An 18,367-nucleotide genomic window follows, 5' to 3' on the forward strand; every position below is an offset into this window, starting at 1 on the left:
CAGTGGCCTGTGTTCAAAGCATTTGAAATTAAACATATTTAAATCATTTTTAGTAACTGTACTTCTCAGATCTATTAGTATGTTAATGGAGTTTTTGAATTCCCAAACTCCTGATATGTGTATGCACACACACATACAGTCACACATTCACACCCATCATCTGTGCAGACTGGGAGAACGGCCCTGCTTTAGAGTTCTAAAATTTAGAACTTGAATTTCTAGGTCAAGGGGTCTGGAGTTTGTATTACTAGTAATGCTTACTGTGATTTTATTTTAAATAGTACTTCTTAATATCATTGCTAATAATACCAGTTGTTCAGTTGAGATCATATCTACCTACCTGTCTATATGTTGCTTTTTTCCCATGTTTCTCCATTTTGAGAGTGTGCTGAAACTGTGAAGGCTTTGGAAATATTTAGGGAGATTTATACGGGCTTCTAGAAGGTTCTGGAATCTTGTTCAGGAAATGGGATGGTCTGACTGAAATTCTCCCTAAATCGTCCAAGAAGGAATTTAGCCTCTGTCCCTGAAATGAGCTTGAAGGCAGCCACTAGTGAGAGGGAAAAGCTAGGGCTTCATCATCAGCCCTTCACATCTAGGCCCCATCAGGTAAATCTCCTCCAGGACCGAGTCTAAGGGGCCAGCCCTGCCTCAGCAAACTGTGCCAAGAAGTCTGAACACACGCCGTCCCGGCCAAGACAGTTCTCAGACTTGCTCAGTAGGTCCCGAAACAGCCGCACAGAGAACACTGTGAGGCCTTCAAAGTTTGGCAAAACCAGCTGACCCGGAATTGAGCTGGGTTCTGTCGCGCTCAGCCCTTTTGGTTTTCGCTGGCACACGGCTCCTGCCCTCTCCTGTCCCGGTCGCAGAAGCAAGAGCTTTCTATCCCAGGAAAACTTGCACGGCCAGCCCCGAGAAGAAGGCCGCCAAACCCCAGACAGGCAGAGTATCAGGGCAAAATAAACCAACTGCCAGCACGCACATCTGCCCTGCTCCAGGAAACTCTGGACAGAGGTCAAAACCAGCCCCGTGGGCAGCCCGGAAAAGGTTTCCCAACAGGAGGTAACCCGGAGGCTTAAAAACGCCCCTGTTGTTTGACCCTACATTCCCTTTGGAATCCATGGTAAGAAATAAATCAAACCGGTCTCCCCAAATCTTATGCACTTCTGTTTATTAAAGCATTCTACGTATTAAATGAAAAGACAGCAATGAGGGAAACAGCTCTCCAGTAACAGTGCAAGGCTTAGGTAACTATGGCACGCCTGCTTGCTGAATGCGGGATCGTAAGGGTAGCAGAAGATGTATCCAGGATTTATTTACTTTAAAATATATAAAACTGTATGTGGAGTATAACTGCATTATATAAAACTGAAAAGATACAAATAAACTCAATTGCATTTTTTAAAAAGAGAGAAAGGGAATATATACATCAGAACAGTCACAGTGGTTGTCTTTAAGGGGTGAGACCATGGGAATATTTGTTTTCCTGATGTTTTCCTCCACATTTAAATGCTGAACATACCATTTCAACTTTCTAATGAAAACAGCAAACAGTAATACATTTTGTAGAAAAAAATATTATTCAGCAATGATTTCTACGAACAACTGTATTTAAATACAATGATAGACCTACCCCCACCTTCAACCAATCTCGCAAGTCATATTTAAAGAGTATAGAGAAAGAATAAAAGTATATTCAAGTGGATTACTAATGAACACCCATTTGTTCAGCTTAGAAAAAAATCTAAACAAGTGTGTACATAGAAAGTAAAACAAGGGAGAGATGAAGTTGGAGGGGTAAGAGAAACCGCAAATGCATCTTGGGGTTGGGACACGGGGCTCAGAGAGATTAAGTGACCGAGACAACATCACACAGGAACTGGTGGCCCAGATCTCAGGTGGCCTCGGCCTGCAACGGCTTGGAGCGGGTCTTGGGTCCCCAGCCTGAGATGGGCCGTGTCGTGGCGGTGAAAAGCACCAGATCCCAGCCTAGTACTAGACTGGAGGTCAGTGACAAGGGCCCACACCTTCCGCTATGCAGGAAGGAATTCCCACAAAGACAGAAAGCAGTGAAGCAAAGAATCATTAAGAGGAAAAAAGGAGTACAGGATGTGTGGATAGACACACGGGCAGACTCTGGGGGAGAGGCCCTGAGTCTCACCCTTGTGGCAGTTTGCATTACTTTTATGGGGTATTTCTTCCGAGTTTCCTTTGGCCAATCATTCTGATTTGCCTGGCTCACGGTCTGTATTTTGTATATCTCAGGATCCTCCCATGTGTGCACACCCATTTCTTAGCCAAGATGGATTTTACCGAAAAGGCGTCTGGGTGGAACATCCCTTGACATGACTCCTGTTTGGCCTCCAAAGAACCTTTTCTGCTCATGTCTGGTTGGGGAGGTCTCCTGACTTTGAGAATGAGAAATACGTGCTCTGGGCAGGGCCCAGCCTTCTCCCTGAATTGTCCTGCTTTTTCTTGTCTTAGAGTTTCAGTCCAGAGGGGATGAATCTCCAATTACTTTACCCTGGAGGGGGCCCATCCGCCTCCTTGAAATATTTGATTTAAATATTTTCCTCACTGGTAAAAAGGGGACAGTGACATTTCATTCAAAACTCGTGAGGTTTAAATGAGCAAAAACAGCATTTCAGGTTATGTGTTTTGCACAAAGTACTGGTAAGGACTCAGGAAATGATACTTTATCAAAGTGGACTTTCTCACCTAAGGGACCCAACAGCCAATGAGAAACTGTCATGACTCCAAAGTAAAACAGCCAGCCCCTAGTGAACCTCAGATAAAACCAGAAGTGGGAGGAAGGCACAGGGCCTCTTCCATCTGAGTGAGTGGTGAAGGGCGTCTGTCTGCATAGACCTAGCAAGATGCAGCAGGCCCTGGCCTTGGAAACAGATCGGCCTAGAGGGGAGACAGTCACTCCCAGCGGTGTGACGCCTAGAAGCAGGCCGCACTTCAGCTAGGAGCCGTTCCAGTTTGGGCTGGCATGCAGATGGGGCCCAGCTCGTGCTAGCGTTGGTGATGGAGAAGGTACCAAAGGCAGGATGCTTACTGCTGGAGGGATGGGATAAAGATGTCCTGGCATGGCTGATGTTTTCCTGCCCAGACAGAATGCAGACTCACCTAAAATGTCCATTCTAATTACAACTGTGAACTTGGCCCGGTGGGAAAATAGAAGACAAAATGCTTGTACTTTAAATAAGGAGACTGGTTGCTCAGAGGTATTTTATGTAAGTAGTTATAAACTGTGACAATAGGAAGTGAAAATGTTTTTAAAAAAATTTAAATACCAACACCCAGGGCTGATGAGGTTGTTAAACACACATACACATACACACAACAACAACCACCACCACCCAGAAATATGTACCTTCTGCTGGCTGTAAGCCTTCCACATCGCACATGGAAGCAAGGAGAAAAAGCCAAACAAGAGCTGTTAGACCCGAGAGTTTCAGGGGTGCCTATGAGTGCTGGAGAGAACAGTCAACAGAAGGGAAGAGCTGGATGAGGACAGATGCTAGCTGCACCATTAGTGCTAACAGCAAAGACTGGAACTAGCCTGGATGTCCCGGAGCAGGGCACTCCCAGTGACGGCCCCGACCCAGCAGGACGACACAGGAGGCCTCCATTAAAATAAGTGACAATGGAGAAAGAAAGTGATTTGGTAGTGGGGGGGTGGGGGGTGCACCAAGGACTATGAAGCAGAGCTGAAAACCTCTGTTAGGATAGTGGTGTCTGACTCTTTCCTTTTTAGAAATTGCCTTTATCGTTAGTACAGCATCTCGTCAAGTAGAATTCAGAGAAGTTTGTTTCAGTCATCATGTGGATAATATTTTGTGATATTGTTTATTATTCTAAACTGAATTCAAACTAGTTTGGATACGGGGAAAGGCAAAAAAAGTTAACAGGGTAAATATCGTTATTTTTTTTCTTGAATTAATTTTTAAAGTTTTTTAAAAAAATTTTATTGGAATATAGTTGATTTACAATGTTGTATTAGTTTCAGGTGTAGAACAAACTGAATCAGTTCCACATAGCCACTCTGTTTCCGATTCTTTTTGCACGTAGGCTATTACGGAATCAGTGAGTACAGTTCCCTGTGCTCTGCAGTAGGTGCTTGTTACTCGTCTATTTCACATGTAGTAGTGTGGCTATCTCAGTCCCTAGCTCTTCATCTGTTCTCTGCTCCCCCCTCCCTTCGGTAACCGTAAATTTGGTTTCGAGGATCAGGAAAAAAGTTCATTTGTATAATACTACTATTTTAGATGCTTTTTTTAAAATGTAAACTTCTTTGGGGATTATATATATATGTATACACCTACAGCTGACTCACTCTGCTGTACAGCAGAGACTAACCCAACACTGCCGAGCAGCTATGCGTCAGCCAAAGTTCACGTAAAAGGTGAGCTTCTCGACGCGGCGCCTGCTGGCGGCCCGGACGTGCAGCCATGTTGCAACAGGCTTCGGGGCCCAGCGCTGACTGAATGAAAGTAGTCAGGCCCCCTTCATGGAGGTTCAAAACAAAACCGCCCATCACCCCATTCTAAAGAACAAAACCACAAGCCACAGCTTCAGTCACTGCCACGGCCTTCAGTTTCTTATTTCCTATTGATCAGTGGCAGCAAGGTGTCCCTGCGTGAGCCGTGCACGTGGACGCCGGCGGCCTTCGGGTGTCAGGACTCAGGGAGAACGAGCAGCTAGCTGGAGAAGGCCGGTGAGCATCTGGGTCCCTCTCGCTGGCCTGGGTGGAGGCCCCGGCCCCAGTGCCATGCTGCCAGACCCTGGCCACCCAGTCCCCTGGAGGCCAAACCTGAGGAGGGAAGCCAGGCGCAGACCTGCTCAGAGCCAAGCAGGAGAGGAGGTCTGCAGGGCCGGGCCCGTGCTGCCAGGTGGCGGCACAGAGCAGGCAGGCTTCGCCCCAGATGCGGGGCACCAGGAGGAGAGCAGGCCCCGGGCCTGCACAGGCCAGCCTTGCTGTGCGAACAGGCCCCTCGTATCCATCTATTCAGGGATGTGTACGGGGTCTGCAGCACCCTTCCTGCAGCGGGGTGCAGACCGTTGTCCTGGCCCCACAGGCTGACTCTGTCCCTCTGGTCCCCAGCCCCCGGGGCTGTGGGCAGGCCGCTCAATCAGTCTCATCATCTGAGTGCAAAGTGAGAAGGTGGGTGTGACTTTAGCAGAGATTTCCAACTCTGTTTATTGCCACTCCAGACTCCCTACTATTGGGCTTCAGACCCTTCTCTGTCTCCCCCCACAATTACCTTGTCTGCGTTCAGTTATTTTAGCAGGGTCCTCACATAGCCTCTTGCGGGGCGGGGGCCCCAGAGTGGCAGCTGGCACATAATAAACAGCGCCTGCAAACAGCGGTGGTGATTATGGAAGACTAGGTTTACATTACATATACACACACACTTATGTGTACACACACTAACATATACATATGTACTGCATACATGTGTGTGTTACACATACATATAACACATATGTGTGCTTCTGCATTTATGTGTGTGTGATGTGTCTATATATACGCACCATGACAGACGGTAAGCAATAATCCTGGGCTTAACTAAGCAAAAAACCAAAAAGGAGTGAGGCTTTATGCTGTACACTTGCTCAGCTGTCCAGGAGTTGCCCCACAGCATCAGCCAAGGAAGTGAGACGTGTCTGGCAGGAGCAGTGACCCACAGGGACTGGCACCCTCTGACCCCGTGGACTCAGGGCATAAGGGGAGAGAGGAGGCCTGGCTTTGTTCTGGGTGGGGTCTCTGGTTATCAACAACCTGGAGAACTTTTGGTCAAGCTGATGATGACCTTGGGTACTGTGACCACTCCTGTAGACCCAGGATCTAGGCATTTTATAGCTCTAACTGTGGGGGGGGGTGTCACCCTAAACTTTGAATTTCCATAATGTGGTGCTCGGTGTATGCCTGCTGGGTGCAGGACTGTATGAAGACCTGGTCTGTGTGATTCAGCTTTTCATTGAAGTATAGTTAATTCACAGTGCTGTGTTAGTTTCTAGTGTATAGCAAGGTGATTCAGATATATGTACTTTTCTACTCTAGTTTATTACAACATATTGAATATAGTTCCCTGTGTTATATAAGTAGGATATCTTTGTTTGTCTATTTAAATATAGTAGTGTGTATCTGCTAATCTCAGACTCCTAATTTCTCTCTCCTAACCCCTCTTGCTACCCTTTGGTAACCAGAAGTTTATTGTCTATGAGTCAGTGAGTCTGTTTTATAAACAGGTTTGTTTGTACACTTTAGATTCTACCTATAAGTGAGTGATATATGGTATTTCTCTGACTTACTTCACTTAGTAGGGTAATCTCTAGGCCCATCCGTGTTGCGGCAAATGGCATTCTTCCGCTCCTTTTTTATGGCCGAGTAATACTCTTTTCTCCTCTTCTTTACCTGTTCCTCCATGGATGGACATTTAGGTTGCTTCCACGTCTTGGTTAGTGTGGATCGTGCTGCTGTGAATGTAGGGGTGCATGTATATTGTGAAATTCTGGTTTCGTCTGGGTGTATGCTCAGGAGTGGGCTTGCTGGATCGTCATACGGCGGCTCTGGTTTTAGCTTCTTAAGGAACCTCCACGCTGTTTCCCACAGTGGCTGGGCCAGTTTACATCCCCACCAGCGGTGTCGATGGGTTTAGGGAGCTCTGGGTTGAGGGGGACACTTGCCTCCTCTGGTCAAGGTCCCTCAACGATTCTGTTAAGGGGGAATATAGCTAGACGGGAGGATGTAGCCAGGCTCTGGACCCCTGGAAAGCAGTGGTGTCTGAGTGAACACAGAGCCAGAGGCCACAGACGGACAATATCAGGCTGGAGACTGGTGGCCGTGCCCCTCTGCCCTGCCTTCCTGGTGTGTGAGCAGAGGCATCGTCTCCACGTGGCTGAAGTGGCCCTTCCTACATCCCTGCGGGAATGGCCTGGAAGCCCAGGTGTGAGTGATGCAGGACCAGGGGCCAAGGGCCTCACACCACCCCCATCCCCATCAGTAGACACTGCCCACTCACGGAGAACCCCGTCATCACATGGGGAACACATCGTGAGAACTGAAATGGCCCACCGTGCATAATAACAAAACTTCTTAAGGAGAAAGTTAACAGCAGTCGTTTTTCTCTCTCTTTCTCTCTTCAACAGAAAATATGATGCTGGCATGCTAATCGCGTGAGACAACTCGGCCCGCGGACAGCCACAAAGCACAAAAACAAAACAGACTCAGAGAAGACATGCGAACGGTGTTTTCCTGGCGTCTACAAGAAGCGCTTTATTTTTCCTCTAGATTGCTTTTCTAAATAAAAAAAAAAAAACACACAAAAGAAAAAAGCAAAACACAAAACTGAAACAAACATTTAAAGGAACAAGACAGACTTCAGGTGATGATATCAAGCATGCTCTTTTATTAAGCGTAGGATGGAGGGACGAGAGGATGCGGAAGCAGGACGCTGAACAGATACGCGGGGGCTGTGCACCTGTGATGGGGTCCTTCCTGAGACTGCGGGAAGGATGACGGGAACGGCCTTTATCCCCAGCCCCCAAACACCTGGGGCATCCTTAGGGGTGCCGGGCCGCCTCTCCTGCCCGTCGCGGTGTCTGCTTGCTGTGGCCTGAGGAAGCCTCTGTGCTGCTCTGGCAGTGGCCCAGTGCTCTGCGGTGCACCCACCGTCCACACTGCCCGTTTCTCAGTGTTCCCTCCGCCTTGGCCGGAACAGGGGCCAGAGGGGGCCAGTCAAGGACTCAGACTGGATCAGAATGGAGCAGTGATCTCGCGGATGAGTGTGTGAAGGATAAACACCGGCTCTTTCTTCCCCAGACAGGAGAAAGCCCGCTCCTGGCTATAGTGTGGCCATGGGCGTGTGGCTGGGGTGGTGGCTGGTGGGACGGGGTGGGGGGCACTGGGGGACCCTGAGTGGTGAGAACTGCTCATGCTTCTGCAGTGGGACGGAGAGCCTCCCTTCGCCCGTGTGAAGGCAAAGCCTCACCGTCACATGGGCCATTGCCAGGGCAGCACAGGGACCCGGGTTGCCCCCCAGCCCCGGACAAGAGGTACGGCCCCTTCTCCCCACCAACGCCCTGCTCCCTAGGGGTACCTAACGCTGCGTGCTCTGTTGCGTCAGTGCTTACATCCTGGGCCTCTGGCGGGTCTGGGTTGCCGGGACGTGGAAGGCCGCGGGGTGAGAGGTGGGGGGGGTTCAGCGGGGTGGGCGTCGGGCCGATGCCCATCTAGGAGGGCGGGCCGCCGGGTGCCCCTTGGAGCAGCCGCTCACTGAGCGCCCACAGAGCCCGTGCGGAGTCTTCACTCTGGGCTTCGGCTGATGGCAGGCAGCGGCAGCAGCTGTTGAAGTACATCCCTCCCAGGCCCTCCAGCTCCGGGGCGACGGCGCAGTACACGGTGGTGGCGGCTCCCTGTTGCTGCAGGGCAGAGAGGAGAGACAAGAACGAGTTTGTGAGAAGAGAGGTGGCGTGGGGCTGTCCTTCACCGGCAGTGCCCTCCCCACCTACTTCGGAGGCCGCTGGAGCTCAGCAGGGGCTGCAAACCCAGAGGTATGGCGGGGCCGTCCTGGGACAGCATCATGGACTCCTCCTGGAGCACCGGTGTGACTTTTCACACCTCACCTCATGCAGGAAAAGGCTTTGAACACAACACGCCTCTCAGCCTGTCGCATCACGTGCCTCTGCTGACCATGCGAGCAGGATGGGAGCCTTGCCAGCTGGCAGGAACAAACCTGCCCAACCTCCTGACTGTGCAACGCATGATGTCCTGTGACACCAAGACGTTTTTACGAGACTTCTGTCTGAGCTGGACCTGCCGCTCTCTCGTGGCCCAGCAGGTGGAAAGCCAAGCAGGCCCGGCGCCAGGTGTGCCCCTGTTCTTTGCCCATGGTGCTGCGAGGGGAAGGCTTTGGGAGGCAGTGTGCAGACGTGTGAGGCGCGCATGTATACACGTGTTCCCTGCCGTACACACGTGCCTCCTGCGGACATGAGACACAAATCTGTGAGTTGATCGGGATCCTGGAGACCTTTCTATAAATGTCACGTCCTGCCCGTACCTGCAGGGGGACAGCGGCTTGAGGGTCCACATCCTCCCAGCCCACTTCTCCATGCACGTCGTAATGAGTGCCATTGATCACTTCCGACTGACCTTTTGAGTAACAGCTGGCGCTGTGGCTAGGGATGTGTGTGCCGACGGGGCACCATATCACGCGGGCTGACAGGATACTGTCAGGGATGCTGGGAGGAGGGCAAGAAATCACTTTGCTTCGCGAGCCATAATTAAAAATAATAGGCTGGTGCTCGTAGGGAGACATGGTCGGCACGGCTCTAATTTAAAACCAATACAGTTTATCTGGCATCTTCTGATTATTTATGTGCACCACAGCCCTTGCTGCATCAACTAATTATCAGGTGATAGAGCGGCGGGCGGGGGGGAGGCAGAGGAGAATCAGAGGAAGATAACCGGCGATAAGGTCACCATTAGGAAAACATTGAAGCCCTCTGCGGGAGGTTGAAGTGCGTTCCCTCCCCACCCGAAAGCTGACCCTCTGCTGCCTCTTACAGACTTCACACTGCAGCAGAGTGCTCGGGGGAGAACCTCCCCCCTACACGCGTTGGTTTGTGTGTCTGTGGTTACGCCCATAATCACCGGGAGCCCGGGGCATTCTGAGAAGCAAGGTCTCGGGGTGTTTACCATTTGAGGAAAGTACTGTGAGACAGACTTGGGGGTTGTTTTGAAGAGGACAGTACTTACTGAATTTGGCTGAAAACCAAGTAGGCAAGTGACGTGCTTGTTAGGGAGGCGGGTAGTGTGGAATGGTAACACGATGGAGGCGTGAGTTCTGACCCTGGGGCTGTCTACTGCGCTGGGCGAGACCCAGGGATCCAAAGTTTGAACCCTCTGCGTGACCTGAACTGAACGGGAATCGGTTAGTTGTCCTCCAACCCTCTCAGCCACGCCCACTCCCCAGACAGCCAGCTGTGCGCTTGGATTCAGCTACTTCTTTTCAGATTGATTTTGTGTGGCCCAGGTCTAATGAACCCAAGTCTGCCTCACTCTGATTCCCTTTCGCTGAGCTGTTATTCCTAGTAACGCTTAGCTTAGCATCCGGCACGTTTATCTAACCAAGTTCAAGTGGCTCATCCGAGTCCCCTGCACCCCGTGTGGGGCAAAGGGCAGCACGGTGCCCTCTAGAGATGGATGGGAGACTTGAGGGGCTCGTCCCGCCCGCCCAGGCCAACTACCACCTTGGCCTTGATTCTCAGAATGATACTACCGCTGGGTGGAGATGGTGCTCGGGAATTTTCTGGACATCTGTCTTAGGTTTCTGCTGTACTCTGCAACTCCCAAACCCACTGAAGAGCAGTCAGGGGGTTTGTCATGAGCTCCCAAGTGGCAAGAGAGTCCGCTCACCCCAAGATCCGGGCCCCCCCGCACCCCACCCCGGAGTGGCTATAATATCAGCATTCATACATCGCAACAAACTGGCCTTTCACGAGCTCCACCAGCCCTGACAAAGGATCAAAGGTGGCCACTTGGGAAGGCAACAGTCGGAATTCTTCCAAACCCAATGCAATCTTGTGCCACTCTGACCTTCTAAAATGCTATTGTGTTGCACTCTCGCGTTGTTGGAATGGTATTTTTGCGGAGAAATTCGGCACTTAGACTGATTCAGAATCGAGCTGATGAGGGAGCTGGGGGCACGCGCATTTACCCCCATGGAATCTGAAAGCAATTGAAGCTGGCCTCATTTCGTGTAAACCTCCACTTGGCTACCACGCCAAAAAAACCATACATTTTAGAAACGCCCAATCTTTCATCAAAGGTTGGGTGGCTTCGAGGCCTTTGCCACCCAGCTCAGGGTGATGCGCAAGTTAGATCTCATCAGCGCCGGCGCCGGTTCTGTGCGAGAAGAAGCTAGTACTGCAGGGCAGTTGAAAGCAAAGACCAGCTTCTCCCCTCCGAAGACCGACTCTGCACGCCTGCCAAAGGCCGGATGGCGAAGGGGTGGCCGCGACGGCAGATCCGGTCGGAGGCGGTGACACTTCAACAACAAGTGCTAATTGCTGGCTCATTGGCTGTTTGGCCTGCCTATGCTCAAGAGTGAGACGGGAGCCGCATTAGGAAATCTCATTAGGAAATAAGCTGGCGTGGCTGCTACAAGAGAAAACGTTTTTAAACTGATAGAAGAAAAATTTGTAAAGCGCACTTTCATCACTATCAGATGACTTTCATGCCACTTTGTGGGGGGGGGGTATCAGCACATAATTCAGAGAAGATGAAAGAGCCCCATAAAGGAGACGATGTTAACAACTCTGTTATGAAATATCTGAGGCTGTGCCTTGCTGCCTGTCACCACTGCTTGCTGATCTGCTGTGATAAGATAATAGCAGTATCTTGCCGTACAAACGTGGGCTGGGGCGGGGGGTTCCTCTCGGTATTTAAGAACAGTTTATGGGGAGTCTGAGCCCTGGGGCGCAGCGAGTCTGTCCTGCACCAGGGGTAGAGAGGGAGGGTGTGGATCGCTGTGGGTGGTGGGCGTGGGGGTGGGCGTGGGGTGAGGGCTGAGGATTTCTGGGAAGCCAGGAAAATCTTTAATCATGCCTGAATGCCATTTCTGATTCAGTCAAACGTCTGCAAGCTGCCCGAGGAGACCAACACCATCCATCTCTATAGCGTATGTAAAATCACCCGGGATTCTTGTTTGGGATTTTTAAGAGTATCTGGGTAATGAGGGTTCATCATTCTCTTTCAGAAATCAGTTGTCAGCTGAGCGGCACCGTCCCCAACTACAGAAAGGTGGGATTTAGACAGTGGTTTGCTATTTGTTTATTGTTGGAGCCTTGAGATCTAAACTATCCATCCTCCCCAAGCCCTCGGTTGGGATGATTCTGTTGAAGTAGCTGCTTTTCATCCACAGTTATTTGATAACCACTAGCCATCAGTTTGCAGCCGTCAGCACGGAATACACATGAATATTGACTCTTTGAAAGAGAAAGTTACGGGAGTTTCAGATCGACAATCCAGGCTGAAAGAAAATCGCCCACAGAGTAGTATTTGTGATGCTTCGGTAGGTTCTCTAACATAGCTCACGTTTTGATAAGGACACATGTTACAGCATTATGTTTAGTTTTATAATGCATGCTTCTTTAAAAAAAAAAAAAAGAATACATTCCTGTCTTAAAACAGATTTAACTCTGAGACATAAAAAAGCAGACGCACTGTCACGGGGTGTCTGTGTGGTCAGTGGTTTTGAGAGCAGGCGGGGGTCCCACAGCTGCTTTCCCAGGACTGAGGCAGGACCAGGGACCCACAGCGGGGAAGGAGTGGCCCTTCTGGGCAGGCGCTGAGGAGGTGCTGGGTTCCCAGGACAGAGGATCTTGCCAGCGCCACAGGAGGAGGAGACGGGTGCCTCTCTGAATCCCCAAAGCATCCCCCCCATTGCTCATCTGCAGTCTGTGGGGCACAGCAAACACTTCCCCAGTGCAGAAGCGGTCCGCGCTCTGGTGAGTATGGCAGAGTGCTGCACCATGGAGCCTTGGTGGACACAGGGCAGCGGATACAGGGGTCTGGATGGGACACGCCGTCTCCCAGCTATTGCTTAGTTGCTCGGTCATGTCCAATTCTTTGAGACCCCACAGACTGTAGCCCACCAGGCTCTCCTCTGTCCATGGGGACTTCCCAGGCCAGAATACTGGAGTGGGCTGCCATTCCCCTCTCCAGGGGATCTTCCCAACCCAGGGATCGAACCTGGGTCTCCTCCACTGCAGGTGGGTTCTCTGCCGCCTGAGCCACCAGGGAAGTCCTGCCAAAAGTTTCCAACCCCCTCTCCTGGTTTAAGTGTGGTGCGGTATTTCAGATTCATCTCCTGAGACTGTGGGGCTGGGAACACAGCTGTTCTTCAAACAATACTGTTTGGTTGTGGAGAGAAACCAAAGCAAGCTGCTCCAAAAGGTTAGGTCTACCCTACTTGCCATCTGAGCACAGTCTTTTAAGCCGACAGATGAGCCACGTGTTCCCAGAGATGCCTAGGGTGCAGGGCAGTGGGGCTCCCCACCCGGGGGACCATGACCAACACAGGGCCCTCAGGCTTGGGTGTGGAGTCCTGTGCTCACCAGGAACAGACCCGGCTTCCTCCAAGACGATGAGAGGTGGAAGAAGATGGAGATTGTGACTCAAGGGGACTCTCGGCCTCCACCCGGGCGAGCTTTCCCAGCCCATAGTTGCGGATGGGCACTGTTCAAGAGGTGACGATGGGGGCACCGACCGCGAGCCTGCAACTCCCGTGGCGCTGGGCAGGGAGCTCCGTGACGGGCATGATGTTCTGGCCCCAGGCAGCTCTACAGGCTGGGGACGGTCGCCACCCCCACCTACCGAGAAGCCCACTCCATACCAGAGTTCACGTGCCACTCCTCCAGGGCCGCATCGACCGACCGCAGGAACCCCGAGCAGCTGCGACAGGAAGCCGCCTTCCAGCGCCCGTGCCCCCGTCTGCACAGCACGCACCCTGCGCCTCCGGGGCAGTGGAGTCGCCTCAGGGGCCCCCTCCCTCCCTCCCAGCCGGGTCTGGCTGGCCCCCCGCGTGCAGCCCCAATGTGGCCCAAGACGAAATGTACTCACAGGCTGTCAGGCGCTTACCCGGGAAGCGTAAGGAAGAGATTTTCCCACTGTTGATTTAGGCAGGCCACTAAATTGAAATTATATCCATTTGGATTAACAACACTGAAGACTCAGCACCACCTCAGAAGAGCCAAGGGCCAAGGACCCCTAACAAAGCCATCGCCAGTCCACCTGCCGGACTGGACCAGCCAGGAATCCACTGCTCCTGGACGACACGGACGTTTTCCAAAGTGCGAGTGGAACTACGAGACCAGGGGAACCCAAGCAATCTCCAGCTTACGAATTCACAGATGTGCAAGTGGGTGTGGCCTTTTGGAGGGTGCCACCTGACATGCTCCAGCCGGTGTGCAGAAGAGACTGCCCCATCTCCCCTCTCCTGCCCCCCACCCCCAGCCCCAATTCATTGTCAACAAACATCCCTACAAATGCCTAGCCACTGACATGTCCAGACAGTGCACACTTAGATACAGGCAGATTCCTCCTGCAGGGATCAAAGTGTAACTCCTTCACAGCCTCAGGAGGTTTGCTAACGCACAGGCTGTCCTCAGGATTGGTTACAGCAGGGAAATCCAAACTCAACTTCTTAAACAGAAACAGTGAGGCGGGTCAGGAAAGCAGACGTTTGTTTTCACTGCGCAGGCTGGAAAAGTCGGCGACAACGCACTGGAGAATGCCTAGGATCGTGTTCAGTCCTGAGCCTGATGGAAGAGAAGGCGCACCTTCCACAATGTGTAGGGGCATTTACCTCTCGCTAAGAAGGTCACGAGGGTGGAGGACCTCAGAGGTCCCTTCCCAGCGGCTGTCTCTCCCGTCCTTCCCTGGGTGGCACAGGACGCAGTCTGGTGGCAGGTGCTCTGGAAGAGCACAAAGCCGTGGGTCGTGCCATCCCATCACCACCAACGCGACTGGTCCTGGCACAGGGCGCAGCCCCAGGAAGCAGATGTCTGTCCTAGGGAGATGTCAGGGCGGGGGCACACAGGGGACAGAGGTCCCAGGGAGCAGCGTACGTTCACAGGCCTCTGCTGGAGAGAAGCTCGATGACATGGAAGCTTTCCTTTTTGCAGTGCCGGCACCCCAAATCCTCGTCAGGCTACAAAGACCACATGGTCTCCTTGACAAAAACCACTCATCTCTAGCAAGATCATCAAGGAGGCTGAAGAGACTGACTTGAAGACCAGGTAGGAATGAGTTGGGAAGTTAGGAGAACAGTTGCTACGATGCTCCGAGACATCTGTGGAAGCAAGCCCAGGGACCAGTGGGCTCAGGATGGAAAGCTGGGAAGGCTTTGTGAAGGCAGGAGAACAAATGTCTTCCTGAGCCTAAGTTAAGGAAGGGAGAGGCAGCCACTTTCAGCCATCTGCAGAGGCCCGGGGCCGTGTTTGTTCTGGAGAGCAAGGCTCCAGAGGATTTTTTGCTTAGTCTCAGCAGCAGTAGTGCAGGGCAAAGTGACCTCGGGAGGTTCTCAGCGCTCTGTTTTCAATGGGATGACCTTTTGTCAACTTGCCTTGACATCAACGAGGCCCTTGCCATACCCCTTACGTGTTCCACGATCCTTGCCCAAAGTCTTGCAAGGGTTCCATGATGGATGGCTGGTCTCGAGAGAGTAGAGGTGGAATACTTAGAATGGTTTCCTTTTTCTGAGACCTGCTGGTGCTCCGCTGGAGTGGGAGGTCGTCCGGAGCGGTGAAGGAAAAAGGAACGACTGAGTATAGTCCAGGTGGGTGACGTTATTCACGCCTGTTCTACCACTGGTGCCAGAGATGTTCTAAAACTGATTGGGCTGGAGAGACGGTCCCATTAAACATGGGAGAAGATGCTCTTATCTCTGTTACATCTTTCTCACATCCACGGGAGAGCTCCCTGGGCCTTCCCTGCTGGTGCTGCCTGGGGTGCACACACTGCTTTTCAAGCGGGGGTGGGGGTTCTCTGGTCGGGATGGGAACCTGCACTGGCCGCCCATTCTGCCACAGGTGACTCTGAAACGGACCTTAGAACTCTACCACCAAATACGCATCGTTCTCCTACCTGGGACGAATCTGATGGCCCATCCCTGAAATTTTCCATCCCCGCCACCTGGACAGGACTGAAGGACTGCTGAGTGTTTATAGAAAGCTCAGAGAAGATATTTAGCCTGTGTTAATTTGTAACATTTTACACTTTTACTTCTTTAACCCACATTCTAGCTAGCTCTGTATACTGTACATAAATGTATGCCTCCGCATTTGCCGTGTATACTGAAATAAACCTTTGAAACTATTGCCAGGCAGAATGAATGGGTTCAATTCTAACCTAACGTTGCAAAGAGTATGGGTGAAGCAGACCTCTCCCCGCTCCCCTTCGTCTGCACAGAGTCACACTGAATGGACCTACCATGCTTTCTTAGGAAACTGAGAGCTGACCATTTCTGTGAGCAGACAAACCCTGAAAAATCAGTGTGTTGCAGTTGCAAGGCTGACACCTAGGACACAGAGAGTCCCCACCCCGACAAGGCATGGGGTGGGCGGATAAAACCCACAGGGTCGTCTCTGATGGGCCCCACTGTGGTTAGAAATGAACTAACTCTTCACTCTTCCAGAAACAAATTACAAGAACGGAGTCTGCAATAATCCCATCTGACAGGCAGGGCACCCCAGCGCCCACCCCCCTACCTCCGTGTCCAGCCACACCGTCTCAAGCCGAGCACGTCTGTGTCAGGACGGTGTCTTTTCAGAGGGGGCTCTCTCTGTCAGATCATTTCTCAGGCGCAGAGACGCTGGCCTTGTTAACATTTCCTTGGGAACATACTACGGAGAGCGTCTCATTCATATTACTTCCATAATTAATGGTGAGTGCCGGGCACCGCCTCTGCACAGACGGACCTCGCCACAGTGGTTGACGGGAAGACGAGAAACAGTAGATACTTCATCCACCAGCAGTGTGTCGCTAGTTAGGGGGACATGATCACACAGGCTGGGCCTTTAATTGCCAGGGTGAATAATTCTGCCTCCGTGTTAGGGAACATTTTAAAGCACTTGATGGAGACAGACTGGAAACAAAACACACACACACACATACACACACACAATTACCTTGATTATGCAACACCTTAGCATAGAAAGTTACAAAGGTATGTCTTTTTTTTAAAAGAATTGCATTCTATCATGCAAATATTCTCTAAATATGCATGTGCTGACTACTCATCGACTGTATTTTAGGAAATACAATTAGGCTGCCTTTCTCCTCTCCTGTGTAGACTGTAAATACCTGTAGGTCCTTCTCTTGTTTCCCTATGTAAATATATGTAAATACTAACAAGCTTTGCATGCTGACATTCTAGGCAATTTCAGGCACTTTTATAATCTGAAGGCATGTACTTGAACTGGTTTGTTAGAAAGAAAAACAACCAACACCTCTCTCAAACTCTTGAAAGCGAAACAGAAATTAAAGATTTCTTCCTAGACTGCTGTGGCTTCTTTTGTTTGCCTTCCGAGTCCCCCACCGCCTCCGGGACGGGCTCCCAGACCTGCTACCGGCAGAGGGGTGCCAGGGAGCCACCACGCCAGGACAGGGGCTCAGCCACCCGTCTTGGGTTTTTACACACTTGGTCCTTTGGCTTTCCAGAGCAGTGGTCCCCGACCTTTTCGGCACCAGGGGCTGGTTTTGTGGGAGACAATTCTTCCACAGAGGCGGGGGTGGTTTGGGGCGGATTCAAGCGCATGACCTACTGTGCACTTTTGTTTATTATGACATGAGCTCCACCTCAGATCATCAGGCATTAGTTCCTGGAGCCTGGGGACCCCTGTTCTAAATTCTAGAATTTTAAGATTGGCGTCTTTGGATTTTTCTATCGAAAGTAAAGGGAGTGTGGGCGTGCGTGCTAGGTCGCTACAGTGGTGTCTGACTCTTTGCGACCCCATGGATTGTACCCCGCCAGGCTCCTCTGTCCATGGGATTTCCCAGGCAAGAACACTGGAGTGGACTGCCATGCCCTCCTCCAGGGGATCTTCCCGACCCAGGGATCGAACCCACGTCTTTGGATTTTTCTATCAAAAGAATAGGGAGTAAAAACAATTGATTTGTACCTACTGTTCCTCTAAATGTACCAAGGCCAGAGCTAGAGGCTTTAGAGTCCCAGGACCCTAAGAAACAACCCTGTCGTTCCCATTTCAAAGATGCAGAAACTGAGTCACGGCAAGAAGAGCATGTGCCTAAGATGACAGAGGAGCCCGGCGCGCTGCAGTCCATGGGGTCACAGAGCGTCAGACATGACTGAACCACTGAACGACGCCCACAAAAGGGACAAACCACTAGATGCCCCCAAACCCCAGTCTGTGCTGTCTACCAACAGTCGGCAAATCAAGTTTTTCTGCAAAGGGTGACAGAAGAGAGATTTTAGGCCCACTAGGGCCTATGGTTTCGGTCACAACTACTCAGACCTGCCACTGTTGTTGAGGAAACAGCCGTGCACAACACACCCCGCGGTGAACGTGGCTGTGCGCCAGCAAAACTTGATTCGCAAACACCGCTACACCCCTCACCCAGCTGCTCGGCCACGGACCGCTGCCCCTTCCCACTCGAGGACGTTCGTGTGTCTGATGGAGAAAGCACTTGGTCAGCTGAGAGTTCCCCATCTCTGCCCCTGCTCACGGCAACACTGAGTGGAAGCCACGCAGCAATCGGGGGAGGGCAAACGAAGCCTCTCAAGCTCCCAAGTCAGACCGCCTTCCACAGACAAGTCTCACCGCCAGGCTTCCA

At 51.5% G+C, this 18,367-nt stretch overlaps 1 protein-coding gene across 2 annotated transcripts in view; it reads right to left on the bottom strand.

Annotated features, from left to right (window-relative positions):
* Positions 1-7,389: 7,389 nt before the first annotated feature.
* The window catches only part of WWOX (WW domain containing oxidoreductase), a 906,401-nt gene continuing 895,423 nt past the window's right edge, over positions 7,390-18,367 (bottom strand). For both annotated transcript variants that reach the window (XM_040253481.1, XM_040253480.1), the window contains one exon: positions 7,390-8,430. In XM_040253481.1, coding sequence (XP_040109415.1) covers positions 8,242-8,430 — 189 coding nt within the window. In that variant the 3' untranslated portion in view covers positions 7,390-8,241. The remainder of the gene's footprint in view (positions 8,431-18,367) is intronic.

Source organism: Oryx dammah, unplaced genomic scaffold (assembly GCF_014754425.2).
Source record: "Oryx dammah isolate SB20612 unplaced genomic scaffold, SCBI_Odam_1.1 HiC_scaffold_13, whole genome shotgun sequence".
Lineage (NCBI taxonomy): Eukaryota > Metazoa > Chordata > Mammalia > Artiodactyla > Bovidae > Oryx > Oryx dammah.